The 15,558-nt window shown below is 40.2% G+C and overlaps 1 protein-coding gene across 1 annotated transcript in view; it reads left to right on the top strand.

Annotated features, from left to right (window-relative positions):
• The window catches only part of MTA3 (metastasis associated 1 family member 3), a 147,518-nt gene extending 132,168 nt beyond the window's left edge, over positions 1-15,350 (top strand). Inside the window, exons 15-17 of the mRNA XM_081797296.1 lie at positions 7,076-7,162; positions 9,788-9,934; positions 13,613-15,350. Coding sequence (XP_081653422.1) covers positions 7,076-7,162; positions 9,788-9,934; positions 13,613-13,677 — 299 coding nt within the window. The 3' untranslated portion in view covers positions 13,678-15,350. The remainder of the gene's footprint in view (positions 1-7,075; positions 7,163-9,787; positions 9,935-13,612) is intronic.
• The last annotated feature ends 208 nt before the right edge of the window (positions 15,351-15,558 follow it).

Below are 15,558 nucleotides of genomic sequence, written 5' to 3'. Positions count from 1 at the left end.
ACATATTTAGTTTTTACAGGCTAGTGACCAAATTTATGGGTTGAGCATTCTTTATATTTGTCCAATTTGGTTTCCATTTCATAGTCATACATATATTACTGCCTACCATGTACATGACTATTACTCTCATTTTCAACATGCTCAGTCTTGCTTATGTTTCATTTTTTTTGTTGTTGTTAGAACAAAGGTCATATGTATCAGTGAATTGTGGGTTGTTCTGTTATTACCATGTACCCCTCAAATGTGTCCATACTTTGTGTGCTAGCTCTGATTCTAGCCTTGCTATGTTTAGTCACAGGCCTGGCTCCACATTAGAGCCATGCAGCTTTCTCCCTTAAAGGATGAGCAAATTTGCTGTCTGGCTTAACAGAAAGGAAATTGTGTAGACATTTAGTAGATGCTTTTTCTGTGTGAGAAAAGAAATTTCTTGTTATGAGATGTTCCATTTTGATTTAAGGAGGATATCAATATAAGGAGGGATAATTGAAAATCATTTTTTGTTCCTAAAGGTAATTTTCAGCAGAATGGTTGAAAGGCTTTACAACTTACAGGTAAAAGCTTTATAAGGAGAAGAAAAGTGCTTTTTTGTAAAGAGAGTGGAAAATGGCAGTACTCTCTGAGTCCCATGGAGGGGAATTTAGCTCCCTTAGACTCATGTGTATTTGGAACTTTGGCTGATACTGATATTTCATGCTAGCATTTCTGAGTTCATGGATTTATGCTCTTATCCTTTTCTTTTTTTTTTTTTTTTAAAGGTTTTATTTATTTATTTGACAGAGAGACACAGCGAGAGACGAAACACAAGCAGGGGGAATGGGAGAGGGAGAAGCAGGCTTCCCGCGGAGCAGGGAGCCCAGTGTGGGGCTCGATCCCAGGACTCTGGGTCATGACCTGAGCCGAAGACAGACGCTCAACGACTGAGCCACCCAGGCACCCCTCTTATCCTTTTCTTAACCATTTTAAGGAACTGGAAAATACTTGCATTCATCCAAACTGCTTAGCTGATTTAAAACACATTTATAGTTTCTTAACTAAACAGGAGAATAAAACATATGAGAAAAAGAATTGAATGAAATTCTTCCATTAAAATTGGCCAGGATCCAGTATCATCTTTGTTCCTATGAATGGAAAAGAAATCACCAACTAAATTGGCAGCTGAGGAAGCTTCTGTTTCCCATGGCTCTTCTGTTAGTTTCTCAGTTAATACGCAAATTGCCTTTATTTTTATTATTCTTCAATGAAGTGTTTTTTTCCTCTTACCTCATTTTATATATTATTCCTCAATGAAAGGCCATGCTACTAAATAAAGGGGGGGTCAGTTAAATTACATGTGTTTTATTTCTATAAACATATAGCTATAATAATAATAGTAATAAAAGAACAGGGTCATTTGGTGTGATGAGATTCAAGGAGCATATTTTGCATTTCACTTCTTTGGTCAAGTTACATGTAGAATAGATTCTCAAAATAATTTTACCTTGAAATTTAAAATTACAAAGTTTCAGCAGCCATCTACTGTTACTTTTTTTCAGACAAGCAACTAATGAACTCTTCTAGCATCTAATTGATTCTTACATCATCTTCTCCTGTCTTATATGTACCTTGTTACCACCTCTTCAGCAGATCCCTTGATCTTGGATTGTTATGGAGAAGATAAACTGTTAATAACTTGATGTCTGTAGGCAACCGTGTCTGTGGTCCAGTGGGGATGCATAGGTGTATTGTTTTTTAGTAAGCTTTCCTTGGTTTCTCAAGGGCAGTGGTGACCCCCCATCCCTCCTCAAAAAAGTTAATCCCTGTGATGCAGTATGAATGTACGTTCAGATGAGATAAAAGTCTGTAATTCCAAAGATACTGATGGATCAAGAGCTCTAACTGATGCATTTTAGAATAATTCATAATATTCAGGAAGGTAAGTAGTTTTCCCTGTGAACTTGAGAGTTCTAAGCACTATAGAAGCTGACCCTTTCCATGGCTTCTGGCCTTGGCAGCACCATCAAAATCATGTCCTAGCCAGAGTTCACAGGGTGACAGACTGCGTGAGAGTGAAGGGAAAAGCTAAGGAGACAAAAATCTCAGATTGTGCAGAGCATAATGGTAACTATGAGTGCTTGACTTACAAGTTGATCCTTTTAGAGGAAATTTTTTTTTGGTTTATTACAACAGTACTCTGGCCTTTTTGTTTTATTTTCGTTAAGAAAATGGTATTAAAACAGACTGAAAAGGGGAAATCTTTATATATCCATAAAGTATCACAGAGAAAACATAAGAACAAATAATGTCTCCGGGAAGGGAAGCTGGGAGGCTGAGACAAAGGGGTGGGAAGGAGACTCCCCTCTGTTTATCCTTTTAAACTTTTTCAATTTTGAGCCATGGGAATACGTTTCTTATTTTTAAAAAATAATTTTAAAAACTTAGGTATATAGTATGACCAACGTGTTGAAAAATATATACATATAAGAAATACATATATATACATATATATGTGATTTTTTAAAACCAAATTTCCCAAATTTCTGTTTGAATACTATGCCTTTATATGTAAATATGTAAGTCCATTACAAAAATGACTAACATCAGTACAATGCCTGAGCCTGTTCTACCAGAGAGAGAGTGCTTATTAAACATGGATTGGTAAATCAAAAACCAGAACATCGCAGAAAGAAAGGTATTGTGTCCTTGACACAATTTGCAGACTGATAGCATGGGTTGTCAAGGTTCAGACAGCCTGTCTCTTCTCCCCCTGCCTTCAGTAAAAAAAAGCCACGATGTGATAATGGTGTTCTTCCTTTGTTCTCGCCATCAGAAATGACCACTGAGCTTCCCGATGACTTTATCAAACATCTGTAAAGTCACCCAACACCTAATGAGCACAGGGTTACTATTTGAGATTCAGGATCCTCAGAAACTGAGGTTAAGTAGAAGTGGGTATGTTCACAGCACTCCGTAGATGAAGCTAAAGTGTCTGGAGAAGTGGGTCCAAGTGAATGACCTGCCACCTTTGTAGCTTGCATGGGTGACTCCGTGGTTTCTAAGTTGATCACACCAGACTTGAATGACCACCATTCCCTAGTACGCAGTTCCTTGAGAGGCACCTGGAGCCACATTTTTCTGTTTGAAGATGCTGATTCAGCTTTGGAAGTATCCCAAGGACCTGCATTCAGAAGCTTTAAAATACGAGTTTTTCTAGAGATTTCTCAGCAAAAGTTAACTATTAATAATTGTGTAAAGTGTGAAATTTTAAGCTCTAATATTAGGTGAGAACAGTTTTGGTTTGGGTATTTTGGGTAGTTTGTTTTGAATAAAAATTCATTTTTGAATGGATACTTCAAATTTTTCTAAAGATACAAAAGTGGCTAGAAATCCTATTGCCATTCCCATTTATACCATCTTCAGAGGTAACCATTGTCATCCTGTCTAAAGTATCCAGAGATACTCTGTGTATCTATACTAGTCTAAGTAGGTATGTTCTTTTTTTGTTTCAATACAGATGTTAATGTCCACATTGTTCTGCACCTTGCTTTCTTTACTTCAGATCTTGGAAGCCATTCCATACCAGTACATTGAGAGCTACCTCCTTTTCTTACCAGCTGCATAATAATATTTTGTACTTTAATTCCTTATTAAACAGATTTTTAGGTTATTTCCAGTCTTCTCTATCATAAGTAATGTTGCAACAAATATCCTTACACAGATAGCATTTCATACCGATGTGTGAAATGTGCGGGTAGGTCACAGGACAGACCCCTAAAAGTAAAATATCTGGATCAAGGAACATGCATTTGGAATTTTAATAGTCACTACCCAGTTCTCCTTAGAAAAACCACGATTTGCGTTCCCACCCACAATGTCTAGAGAATGCCTATTTCTCTAGAACCTTGCCAGCAGTGTTATCCATCTTTGAAACCCTTGGCTAGTTGACAGATGACATGTAAGTTATATTAGTTTGCATTTCTCATTTTGAATGAGATAGAAATCTTTTCATATATTTGAAAACCATTTGTTTTTCCCTTTCTGTCAGCCGTTTTTGCCCCTGGCCTGTTTTCTATTAGAAGTCTTACTGACTTGTGAGGACTTTTTTATATTTTAAGGATGTTCGCTCTTGATTTGTGATACATGGTGCAAATATATCCCCCATTTTGCCTTTGACTTTGTTTATGATGTATTTGTCAAGCAGATTTTTTAAAAACATAGTTGAATTTATCATTTTTTAAAAAGATTTATTTATTTTAGGGAAGGGGAGAGAGAGAGAATCTCAGACTCTCCACTGAGCGTGGAGCCCAACACAGGGCTGGATCCCACGACCCTGAGGTCATGACCTGAGCAGAAACCAAGAGTCGGATGCTTAACTGACTAAGCCACCTAGGCGCCCCTGTGATTTTTTTTTTTTTTTTTATAATGGCACCTGGGTTTTGTGTCATCTTTAGAAATGCCTTTGCAATTCCTATAAGAAAATTCTACGGATGGTTCTATTTTGACAGCAATCTTGGAAGCCCATGTGAATGTTTTTGTGAATTTTAATTCAGTGTGTACTTTTTGCAGTTTTTCTATTTTATTCCCACACACACATATTTCCAAAACATTGTAGAAAAATGGCTGTGAGTTGCAATGAAAGCAACAGTGTTTTTCCAGGTTTACCTCAAGGAGATGTACTCTAGGAAGCTAAAGAAATGTGCCTGTGTGCAGTCAAGTGACTTGGGGTGAGATGCTCATGTTCTCCCTCTTTCTGGGCAGATTTTGATTCCTTCTGGGTTCTTTGGGCATCTCTCAGGTTGCTTGCCTTATCTGTGCACTTTTAATGCATACTAATGAATTATCTTTTAATAGAGTTACGTGAATAATTTGATAAGTGGCACCACTGGTCTGCTCTTGAGTGCAGACCAAGATTCTGTTTAACCAACTCAAGTGTGGACCTGATAATCCCATGTGTATGATCATTCCCCCAGGGCAGAAGGTATTTTTCCCATGCGTATTCAGTGTATATCATTGAATAGATGCAATTTTTATATTAAACAGTGACTAGGTAGCCTTAGCACTTATTTCCTCATAGCAGAGACTGATCATTCTTGCCACGAACTACTTTAAAATGTAATGGGGATTAGTGATGCTTCTAAAGAGCTTTGATCTCCCACTCAGGTGCTCTGTAAATTGTCACTTGGAACATCACATAAGTAATGCTACTGATTTGATGAGAAATTAAAAGCAGATTAGTGTGGTTTAAAATGAAATATCTTTAGGTATTGTGTTGGTGACCTCTTTGATAGTCTTCCTTTTGTTGATTCTTGTCAAGGTGATAGTCCTAGGAGAGTCTATCAGTTGTAACCACATTGACAGTTTTCCTTTGGGCCTTATTAACTGGAATAAAGTGCAAAGTTAATCTTATTACTAGTAATACAATGGTTGCCTTTGTCCAGAACATGGAGGAAATACAAGCTGATTCATTCAAGCTTTCTTTCATTAATAGAAAGGACAAAATTTTCTCTTGTCCTCATCCCAAGTAGAACTTGAATTTTAGATGAATTAGTAATAGGAAGGAATTATTTAGTATCCACTCACAGCGTTTTGACAGGGATTTGATTTGTGTTGCTTTTTAATGTTTATTTAGATTACTCCCCCAAAATATGCTTGGTATATTTCTTCCTTTATTCTTCATTGTTATTCAACAACAGGTGAAAAACTTCATATCTCAGTAATTTTTTTTTTCCCCAAAGGAAATCAGCTGAGTAAGGAAGAAAAGAAATCAGATCATTTATAGTTGTCCATGGTTGTATAATAATTAGCCAGCGCTTAGGATACATATTCTGATTCCTATTATCTGAGGCTCTCTGCAGTATGTGCTTTGTTTATTTTAGACGTTTTCTTTTTAAATGCTATTTTCCCACCTCTTTCTGTTTAATAGTTAAAATAGTTTCCTTGGTGAAAGAGAAAGCTAGAGCTTATGAAAAAGTTAATTTTTAATTTTAAATGATTTGTGGTTCCAGAGTGAATTGTATATTTTAACACTAATAGTGCAGAGAGAATTCTTGGGGTTGTCAAAGGAAATTTCCTGTATGTATGCCTAGAAATGTGGTCTCAGCCTCAGAAAACCAGTAGGGCATTTTTGTCAAGTATTGGAAGGTGGGGAAAAGGCATACACGTAGCAAAATATCTGCTAAAAGTACTCAAGTTTTATGGCAATATCTGCAGATTTAAAAAACATTTCAATACACTTTTTTTTTTCTCCCTTCAAACTCTATTTTTGTAACTTAGCTCCTTGGTCTGAGAGCAGTCCTGTTCCACATCTACTCTTCCATCCTAATGACAACTAATTAAAACACAGAGAGTGTGTGTGTTATATGCCTTATTTTTCTCTGTCAGAAGTGTCTTATGGTAGGGTATGAGGAGTGTGAGGGGAACTTTATGAACACTAACAGCCATTCCCACAGTATTTTACTGTTCTGACTAATGGATGAGACACTCTACATACAGGCAACCTTTTAAAGCTCAGCACCACTGACATCATAGTAGGATATGAAGGATAGAAAATGAGCAATAAAACCGATGACCCATGTTTACCCTTGTGAGGCTCTCATCTAATGGAACTGAGTTTAATCAAGATAGATGAAAACTTCTCGGTGGAGACTCACTCCCACTAGGTCAGGGATGGCCAAATGCATTGCCTTTGTCCGCTTTGTCATTTTTGTCTTCTCCGCCACATGAATCTTACATTAGGACTGATTCACCTCATTCTGTGTGGAAGTTTTTCTACTATGAGAAAGCAATGCCATGGCTAGGAAGGAAGCATATTTCCACTGCTTTTCAGATGGGCACACACAGAAAGAAAGCACGTGTGTGCAAGATATGTGTTAGCTGCTCTCATGAGTCTTTAAAGTGAGTGTTCTCCAGGTACCTCCTTCATTCAGTAATTTGGAACCAGAACTAGAAACGGTTTTCTCAAACCCCACAGGAAATTGTGCAGGAGTCTGGTGGATATTTTGCATTGTCTTCCACTGGCACCTTTTGTCTCTGCAGTGTGTGTAGAATAGGTAGAGAAATCAGCCTCATTGGTTGTCTCCATGTTTCCTTCTCTCCTCAGATGCAGACAGACATGCCGAGCTATCTGGAAGTCCACTGAAAAGCAAAAGCACTAGGAAACCTTTGGCATGTATCATTGGGTATTTAGGTGGGTATTTTCTAATAGGAAAATTTCAAAGAACAATCTTTGTATCTTACAAGTATTTGGCTACTCTAAATTGTCATACTTAAACTAAATCTAAGCCTTTCAAGTAGCTGAAATTGGATACTTTCACATGTATAGTCCATTTATTTTGTTTTAGAAGCTTTATACACACAAGATATACACAAGGTTATGGGTATGTTTGCTTTTTCAAAAAATCAATAAAAATGTAGTGTATATTTATGGATATAAATACAGATTGAGCAAAAAGAAGAAAGTAAGAATCACTAGATTATTAGAGGATGAATATTCTTAATGTTTTGATTTAGATTCTTCCACTTGGCTTATTTTTTTTTAATGAGATAAGACTCGTTCTAACCTATCTTTAAAAGAATATTTATAGTTTTGATGTACCAATTAAGGTTACTTTGAAAGGGGAGCATTTGTATTGCTTTCTGGTTTTTACCATCTTATTTAACTTGGACTTCGCCAAAGATAATGGCTCCATATACGTGTTGAAATATCACAATTAAGAAGAGTATTTTAAAAAATCACTAGGCAATAACACTTCTTTTGGTTTTTGCAAAGTTTTAAGATAATTTACAAAATAATCATTCCTAAAATGGTTCCTACTATACCTGGAAGCTATACTGACATGTTTTTAATGCTTCTGATATTCTTGCTTTTTCATTTTCTCAGTAAAAGTGAATGATGTACTCAAAGTTGCATTGAACCTTATTGCTCTGTCAGAAAGATATACAGTTATGAAGTGTTCAGACTCTAGACACACTTAAACATCAAAGTGTAGCTTTGAACTTGGTATATTATCTGGTCCTCATCAGAGCATCCAAGAGTCAGAAGCTCACAGCTCCCTCTTTGATTTTACTTGGTCACCTGATTTCTTGTTTTATTTCTCAGGGCCTAAAGAATTGCTTTGATAGCCCCCAGAATATTACCTCATTATCACAGGTAGGACCTGGGTAGGTCATGGTGATCAAGTCCTTGAAGTGTGCTATCTGTATGCCCTTGCAGGACCTAATCTTCCAAGCCCCTTCCCACCATGCAAGGACAAGTCTCTGATCATAAGAAATAGAATATAACATTGCATATTAGTCAGTCTTACCATGGGTAATTGTGTGTTCCTCCTGCGGATAAATTGGTGTCTGTGCCTCCCAGGTAAGCCCAAAGATGTGCTGTGCTTACTAGCTGAACCACATCCCTACCTAACATTTCTGAGTGTTTACTACATACAAGACACTATGATGTGTACCACCAAGTGATTTGGAGGAATGCCAAGATGAATAAGACTTTGCCCTCAAAAGTTTTAGTCTAGTGGGGAAAGCACACAGGTAAGGACAATTAAGCAAAGGATTAAATCCTATAAAAGAATTACAGGTAATATTCACTGGACCCTTGGAGGAAAGAATAGTTATTTCTGATGAGATTTAGGGCAGCCTACATGGAGAAAGCAGTATTTGACCTCAACCTTGAGTGATAAGTAGTAAATAGAAAAATAGGAAAACAGTATTTTTCCCTTTATGAGGCCAAGAGAACTTGATGAACAAAGGCTTTCATGAGTCCAAAGGCAGGTGGTATGGTTTGGATGGAGCGTAGTGTGGAGGCTGTAATGAAAAATGGGGTTGGCGAAGTTTCAGTGCCATGTTGGAAAAAGAAAATCAGCACCATATACTGGTTAGCACTTGATCTGTTCCTAAATTTTGGCAAGTGTAGAATTTTGACCAGACTAAGATATAGTAATTCTAACAATCCTAACAGCCTTTCCTAAATTTTGGACAATGAAGCTGATATCCTGGCCCTTCCCTGAGAAGACAGAGTGGTTCATGCACAGATGGTGACTCAGAATCAGGGGGCAGGTTTAGCTTTGGACAAGACATTGCCCAATAATAGTAACAGACTGAAATCCTTAAATCCAGTTGCTACAGACTGCAATTTCTGTCCATCTGCTTTATCCAAAAAGTGCAAGTAATTCTAGGCTATGTGGCTGACAACAACATACTTCACATAAACACACATATCCCACGTGCACGTCACCGTTTTGTGATATATCCTCCATCAAAGCTTTTCTTCTACTACATCTTGAGTCTAGAATTTGGCATTTGGTGTCAGGTTTCATCTACATCAAAATGTTCTGTAGCTGGGAGAGATTAACCCTGGTCCTATACCCTCCTTGCAAAGCCAGAGGAAGAATCCTGTTTTCCAGAAATCTCTCACACCCGAGACATGCTGCATGCTACGTCTTCTCCAGATAACCTTTAAATTTCTTAAGACCTTGAAGAGTTAGTTGCCTTATTCCCTTAGTAAATCTGTGCTCAAGTGACCTTCTGAAGTGCAAGTGGCGTTTTGTTGTTGTTTTTGTTGCTTGTCCTCCCAACATGAAGCTCAGAGCTCCAGCTAGCAGAGGAGCAGCTGCTCACTTTTGATAAGTAAAGCCATGGTAACAGCACTTGAAGTTGATTCATTATGCAAGTCCTTGGGAAAACAGGCTGGCTCTTAAGGAACTGACTCTCAGCTCATTAAGAAGTAAGATGTGTGCCTATTAGGCAACGTAAGTGCACACAGAGATTTTTAATACCATGTTCTGAGTTAACAAACCTTTTCTCCCCCTGCCAGAGATCCATCCTTCGAAGAAACCTAATGTAATTCGATCTACACCAAGCCTGCAAACCCCCACTACCAAGCGGATGCTAACCACGCCGAATCACACGTCTCTGAGCATTTTGGGGAAAAGAAACTACAGTCATCACAATGGCCTGGATGGTATGTAAGCCCAGGAATTCTGGGGGCCTGATCCCACAGTCCAGGGCCTCTCTGCCCTTGTCCCCTCTGAGCATGTCCCCTGCCAAATCCAAGACGTGTAGCAAACAGGTTCTTCCACCCTCTAATTGAACTACATGTGTGGTAAGGGGATAAGAGGGAAGGTTGCTGTGTACCACAGTGAAGACATTTTGCCAAGTGATACTTCACCATCTCCTCAGAAGGGACCTTTTTGCCCACATTCCCTGTGAGGAGGCTTGTTTGGAGAGGAAGTCTGTATTTATCAGGTTGTCTCTGCTGGGTGATAATGTGCTTGCTGGATGCATGCTTACTACTCATTTATGTTTTCCTGAGCAGAAGGGATGATTTCACCTTATGTCTGAGGCAACTGTGCTCTCTGGGGGTTCTTTGGTGTTCTGTGGATCATTTTGGATTTGGCATTTGTCCCCGACTTCTTTCACCTTATACAATGTTTTTAATTGCTCAAGAGTGCTACAAGTCATGAAGGGAATTGCCTGGGTGATGTCTTAAATACAGAAATAATAATTTGTTTGAAATGGAAAAGCTGAGAAATATCACCTCTTATCCAAAGTACTTCCCTTGGGGTTTGGGCACATAATGACTCTTCAGGTGGAATTGAATTATCTTCCCATTTGGACTATAAACACAAGGATAATAAATCAGCCAGGCAGTATATATTGTCCATTTCAGTAGTCCTAGAATTTGAAGCTGTCTTGATGGTTTAAATGTTGGCATTTATTTACGAGTAAAACTCTCTCCAGGCTTTTCATGTCTTCGAGGCCTCTAAATTCCTTCAGTGACAGTAAGTTAGTTATAATGAGGCCCTAGAGCAGGGATGTGAAATAGACCTTCTAGTAATAGTTTCCCATGGTTGTTTTCCTTCAGTATGACTTTTCATGGTCATAGTGATGTCAAAATGAATAAAAAACTGAGGGTGAAAAGTTTAATTTGCATTTATAGGTTATCAGTGTGTTATAGATATGGCTTTCAAGAATTTAGCTACATAGTAGTCTTGCAGAAATACTTATTTGCTAACAAGGACATGGCCATCCTTGCCATAATCCGCCCAATATCCAGACAGCAGAAGACTAAGGACAGATTGTGTCAAAATGTGGAGATTGGATTTCTTCCCAGCTTTTCCTTGCCCACAGCCTGGGGCTTTTGGATTCAGACTTAAATGGAATCAGGAATCTTCCTTTTATGTCATCACCTCCCTGGCCTCTGGAGGTGTGTGCTGTCCTACCGCAGGAGGCAGAAATTAAGTTCTGGTTCATACATATACACGTACAATATACACTTTAGGGTAAGAAGACTCTTGTGGTGACTACGGTTGGAAGAGCAGCTCTCTACTATCTTTTTCCACCTGTGCCCTATGGTCACAGTCACTCAGGCCCCAGTCCTAGCCCCGCATGACAGTTCACATTTTATCACAGGTACCTGTCTCCTTAGAATTTCTTTTTTTTTTTAAAGATTTTTTATTTATTTATTTGAGAGAGAGAGAATGAGAGACAGAGAGCATGAGAGGGAGGAGGGTCAGAGGGAGAAGCAGACTCCCCGCTGAGCAGGGAGCCCGATGTGGGACTCGATCCCGGGACTCCAGGATCATGACCTGAGCCGAAGGCAGTCGCTTAACCAACTGAGCCACCCAGGCGCCCCTCCTTAGAATTTCTAAAAAATGCCACCTCATAGTGTTCCCTCTCTAGGGCTGTTTGTCTCATTTCCTTCTGAAGATTGTTACCGTAAAGGTCGTTGCTTCTCTGCCCCGAACGGGACGAGTGGACAGGGCATACAGTGAATCCATGGGGTTATGTTAACCGAGACCTTCCACCTCGTTGAGAAGACCCCCATCTCATTTTCTGAAGAGACTTAGCTGTTGAAACAACTTTTTTCTTCAAACCCTTTTGTCTTTGCCGGCTTGGTATGGAGAGGAAGGCTGATGACATGTACCTTACCTGTGTTACCTCATTTGATTCACATGACAGCAGGTTCTAGGAGGTCAGAGAATGTAACTGTTTTGCATAACATTGTATTTCTACTGCCTAGCACGGTGCCTGTAACTTAGTTGGTTCTTAATAAATGTTAATTGAATAAAGGAATGATTGAGGAAAATGAGACCTAGAGAGGTCAATTAAATTTTCCAAAGTTACCAGGTATAAATGGATGGGGATTTCCATTCAGGTGTGGCTGATTTTAGAGTTTACTCTTTTAACCACGGTTATAAAAGAAGTTGTGGCTCTCAAATACGCCGTATGAGTCAGCGAAGTAGAAAGCACAGAAGTCATTTTAGCTAATTTAACATAAGAAGTCAATAGGACAGGTATTGGAGGACAGAGGAGGTGAACAGGAACATGGTGGGGGGCACGGGAAGCCGCCGCCATCTCCAAGGTTGGGAGAGCCAAATGAAGACCACGTTGGGGTTCCCCCTCTTGCTGGAGGCTCAAGGAGGCCCGAGCAGCGAGAACTGAGGCCCCTGAGGGAAGGCGCTGCTCTGCCGGTGCTCGCTCCTCTCAGGTGTGACGAGGCTGGTTCCAGGAGCGTGAGGGAAGCTGGGAACCGAACAAACATCGGCCGCCGTGAGGCTGACGGGGGGAACAGGACGTGACAGGTGCCTTCTCCGACCTCCTGCCTCGCCGGCTCCCTCTAGCACCCCCTGCTGGCGCATCCGGGAGCCGGAGGGCAGAGGAACAGTGTTTGCAGGGTCGCAGCCCCCCGCACCGCCCCAGCGGAGTTTCGATGGATGACTGTGGGGCTGAGAGACAAGTGTGATGGAAACACACATTGCAGAACATGTCCCACGTCTGTATTCCCAGTGGAGCTTTTCCTTGGGATAAAGGGTCTGTTTCTTATTTCCTCAGGATATTAAACCTGAGTTTCCAAGGTGAACTCAAAGTACTAGGAAAAAAGTATTAGGCTGATAGTGAGTTTTCATGGGATAGTCAATACCGTCATTTACTGGAACTGATGAATACAAATTCATGGAAAAGCCTCACCCTGTGTGATCCAATCATAAAATCAATTGGCATTGCGACTTAATTATCAGCGGGTCAGACAGACGAGCACACCAAACAGGATGTTGACAGACAGAACTAATTTAACTGGAAACAAAACCTGATTGTACAGAAATATCCAGGTCTCTCAGCTTTAGGGCTTCCTGTCCCCTTCTCAGTGGCTCGCACCCTTCCCTCAGCCTCCACCTTCAGTTGGAAGTTCATGATGAAGAGAAAAAGGGTCCGGATTCCTGTTGGTAGAAAGGATTTTTACCTGACATTTAAAAAAAAAATGATGGACAGCTTCTTATCATCTTCCTGAAAGTCACTGGCTTTCGTCTGGCCCTGGCCACTTAAAGGCCCTGGTGGTTGGGAGTCAGCCTTCTGTGTCTTCTGTTAAGTATAACCCACAGCACCGGGCCACACATACCCCTCTGTGACGCCCCTACTGGGACTTAAGCTCCAAGGGTGAAAACAGAATCTGCATACATAAGAGGCCTCATTATTTGGGGTCAGTAATGACAGGAAAAATGAAATTTCAAAACAGAGATCTACCTGGTCCCTTACCAGTCAGTCCCCTACACCTCATTCTCGTCCGTCAGGCTATTGGTCCAGTGGTGTGCTACATGCTGTCATGTGCTTTCCAAATCCTGTCTCCTTTTCTGACTCACAGATGCTTTGATGACATTCTTATTGCCAGCAAACCAAGTACCTACCACATTTGGCCCATGTGATTAACTCCATGTGGCTGTGAGTAACGAAGGCCCTGAGATCGGTGGGGATAGAAGAGCAATTACTGGAAAGCCTTTCCATGTCTGAGAGCCCAGAAGAGAGGGTAGCAAGGGAAATGGAATTTATCTGCGCCATGGGGAAAAAAAGTACCTCCGAATGTTTGGAATCAGGTGGGATTAACTGCTGCCTTCTCTGATTACGTCCTGTGTGGCCTTGGGTAAATCACTTAGTTTCTTTAAACTTGTTTTCTCCTCTGTAAAGTACAAATTTCATTTGCCTTAATGGAGTTGTGATAATGGTTAAAAATATTGCACCGACTTTATACCACTTGATCTCCCAGACTCTCTGTGAGGTAGGTGTTACAGCCTGCATTTTAATAATGAACAAACCGAAGCTCAAAGAGGTTAAGGGATTTGCCTAAAGCCCCCCTGCTAACAAACAGCAGAGATGGGATTTAAGCTCCCCTCCAGGGTTGTTTCCAATGGGTGAATAAGGACCCAGATTTGGGTGCTGAGTGCAGCAAGTACCTGGGAGATGTTTATGTTTTCTGTGTATTGGAGATGGGTGTGTGTTTGGAAATATAGAGAGGAACATAGTAGGCATTTTTCTGTGCTTAGCCTGTGAGTTGTAAGCCACCATTGTCTGATTAAAGCTGTCCTTCCATTTCCTGCCTCTGTGAAGCTCTTCGGCCCATATCACAGCCCCTACTGTTTCTGGAAAGGAGAGCATAAGAACTATATTAGTGTCCGAGAGAGGGGAGAAAAAAGAAATAAGAGAAGATTCACAGAATCCCCTAAAGGTGAAATGTGTTTAAATTAAATTATGTGGTATACCCAGCATTGACTCTGACTCATGGTAGGGATTCATTAAGTGCTAAGATTCTATTGCCCCCCACCCTTTAAAGAAGAGCTATTACTAAAGTTGTATTTTGAAAATTGTTAAGATATCAACCAAAGCTTTTGTAGTCATATGTGGACTGTATGTAAATAAAATGTCAACACTTTTCTTAAAACTACGTTTATTTCTTACCTAAAAATATGATTTTCAAAAAATGACTCATGGGTTTGCTTGAAAGTAAATGGGTATGTTCCAAAGCATATTTGCACATTAGAAGGACCCAGTATCTATAAAGAGAAATTGCCTTTGATTAAGTTATTTAAAGGAGTATTGAAGACAGGAAATTAGTTCGATAAAGAGGGCTCATTTTGTTCCCTGGAGGCTCCTGCAATTAGAGACCCTACCGCAGAGGGGATGGAACCTCATCATCCTGAGACAGTGGCATTTTTTTCAGAGGGAAGGCTGAGTCAGAAAAAATCCAGAGAGGAGAGGGGCAGATGGGCTGTTCAGGCATCTCTCATCGTCTCCTTACCCCTAAGAAAATGCCCTCCCCGCCCCAGTCAACAGGTCTTCCTCTGTGCGGCCCAGGTGACCAGGGACAGGGTGATCGCCTGCTATGTCTCTGTCTTTATCAAATGGGGACCCCGGAGAGCAACTTCTTTCTGTTTTGTAGTCATATGACAAGGGGACATCAATTGGAGTGTGCTCTTTTCCTCTTTTTCTGAGATGATACGGCTTTTGTCCCAGGGGTACCACTGAAGCAGGACTCAGTGTCAGGAAAACCAAAGCAGCAGGCTCAGGAGAGAGGTGAGTTTTCGGTGGGACAGAGTCAGGACACCTGAGCCAAGGAAATTGATGAATTGTACAATAAGCTCCTTTTAATCTGCTTTCTTCTGGCTTATTTCCCCTGGGGTGTGTGAATACACTGTAGATCTAAATTTTTTTTCTTTATTTGTTTTCCACATTGAGTAATATCATTTTTCTGAGTCCCCTATGAAGAGGGTATCCAGTGTGGATGCCTCTAAGTACAATATTATGATCTGGGGTGTG

This window comes from Leptonychotes weddellii, chromosome 10, assembly GCF_054177405.1.
Source record: "Leptonychotes weddellii isolate Sample4059 chromosome 10, ASM5417740v2, whole genome shotgun sequence".
Lineage (NCBI taxonomy): Eukaryota > Metazoa > Chordata > Mammalia > Carnivora > Phocidae > Leptonychotes > Leptonychotes weddellii.
This window is presented reverse-complemented; position numbering and strand designations above follow the sequence as displayed.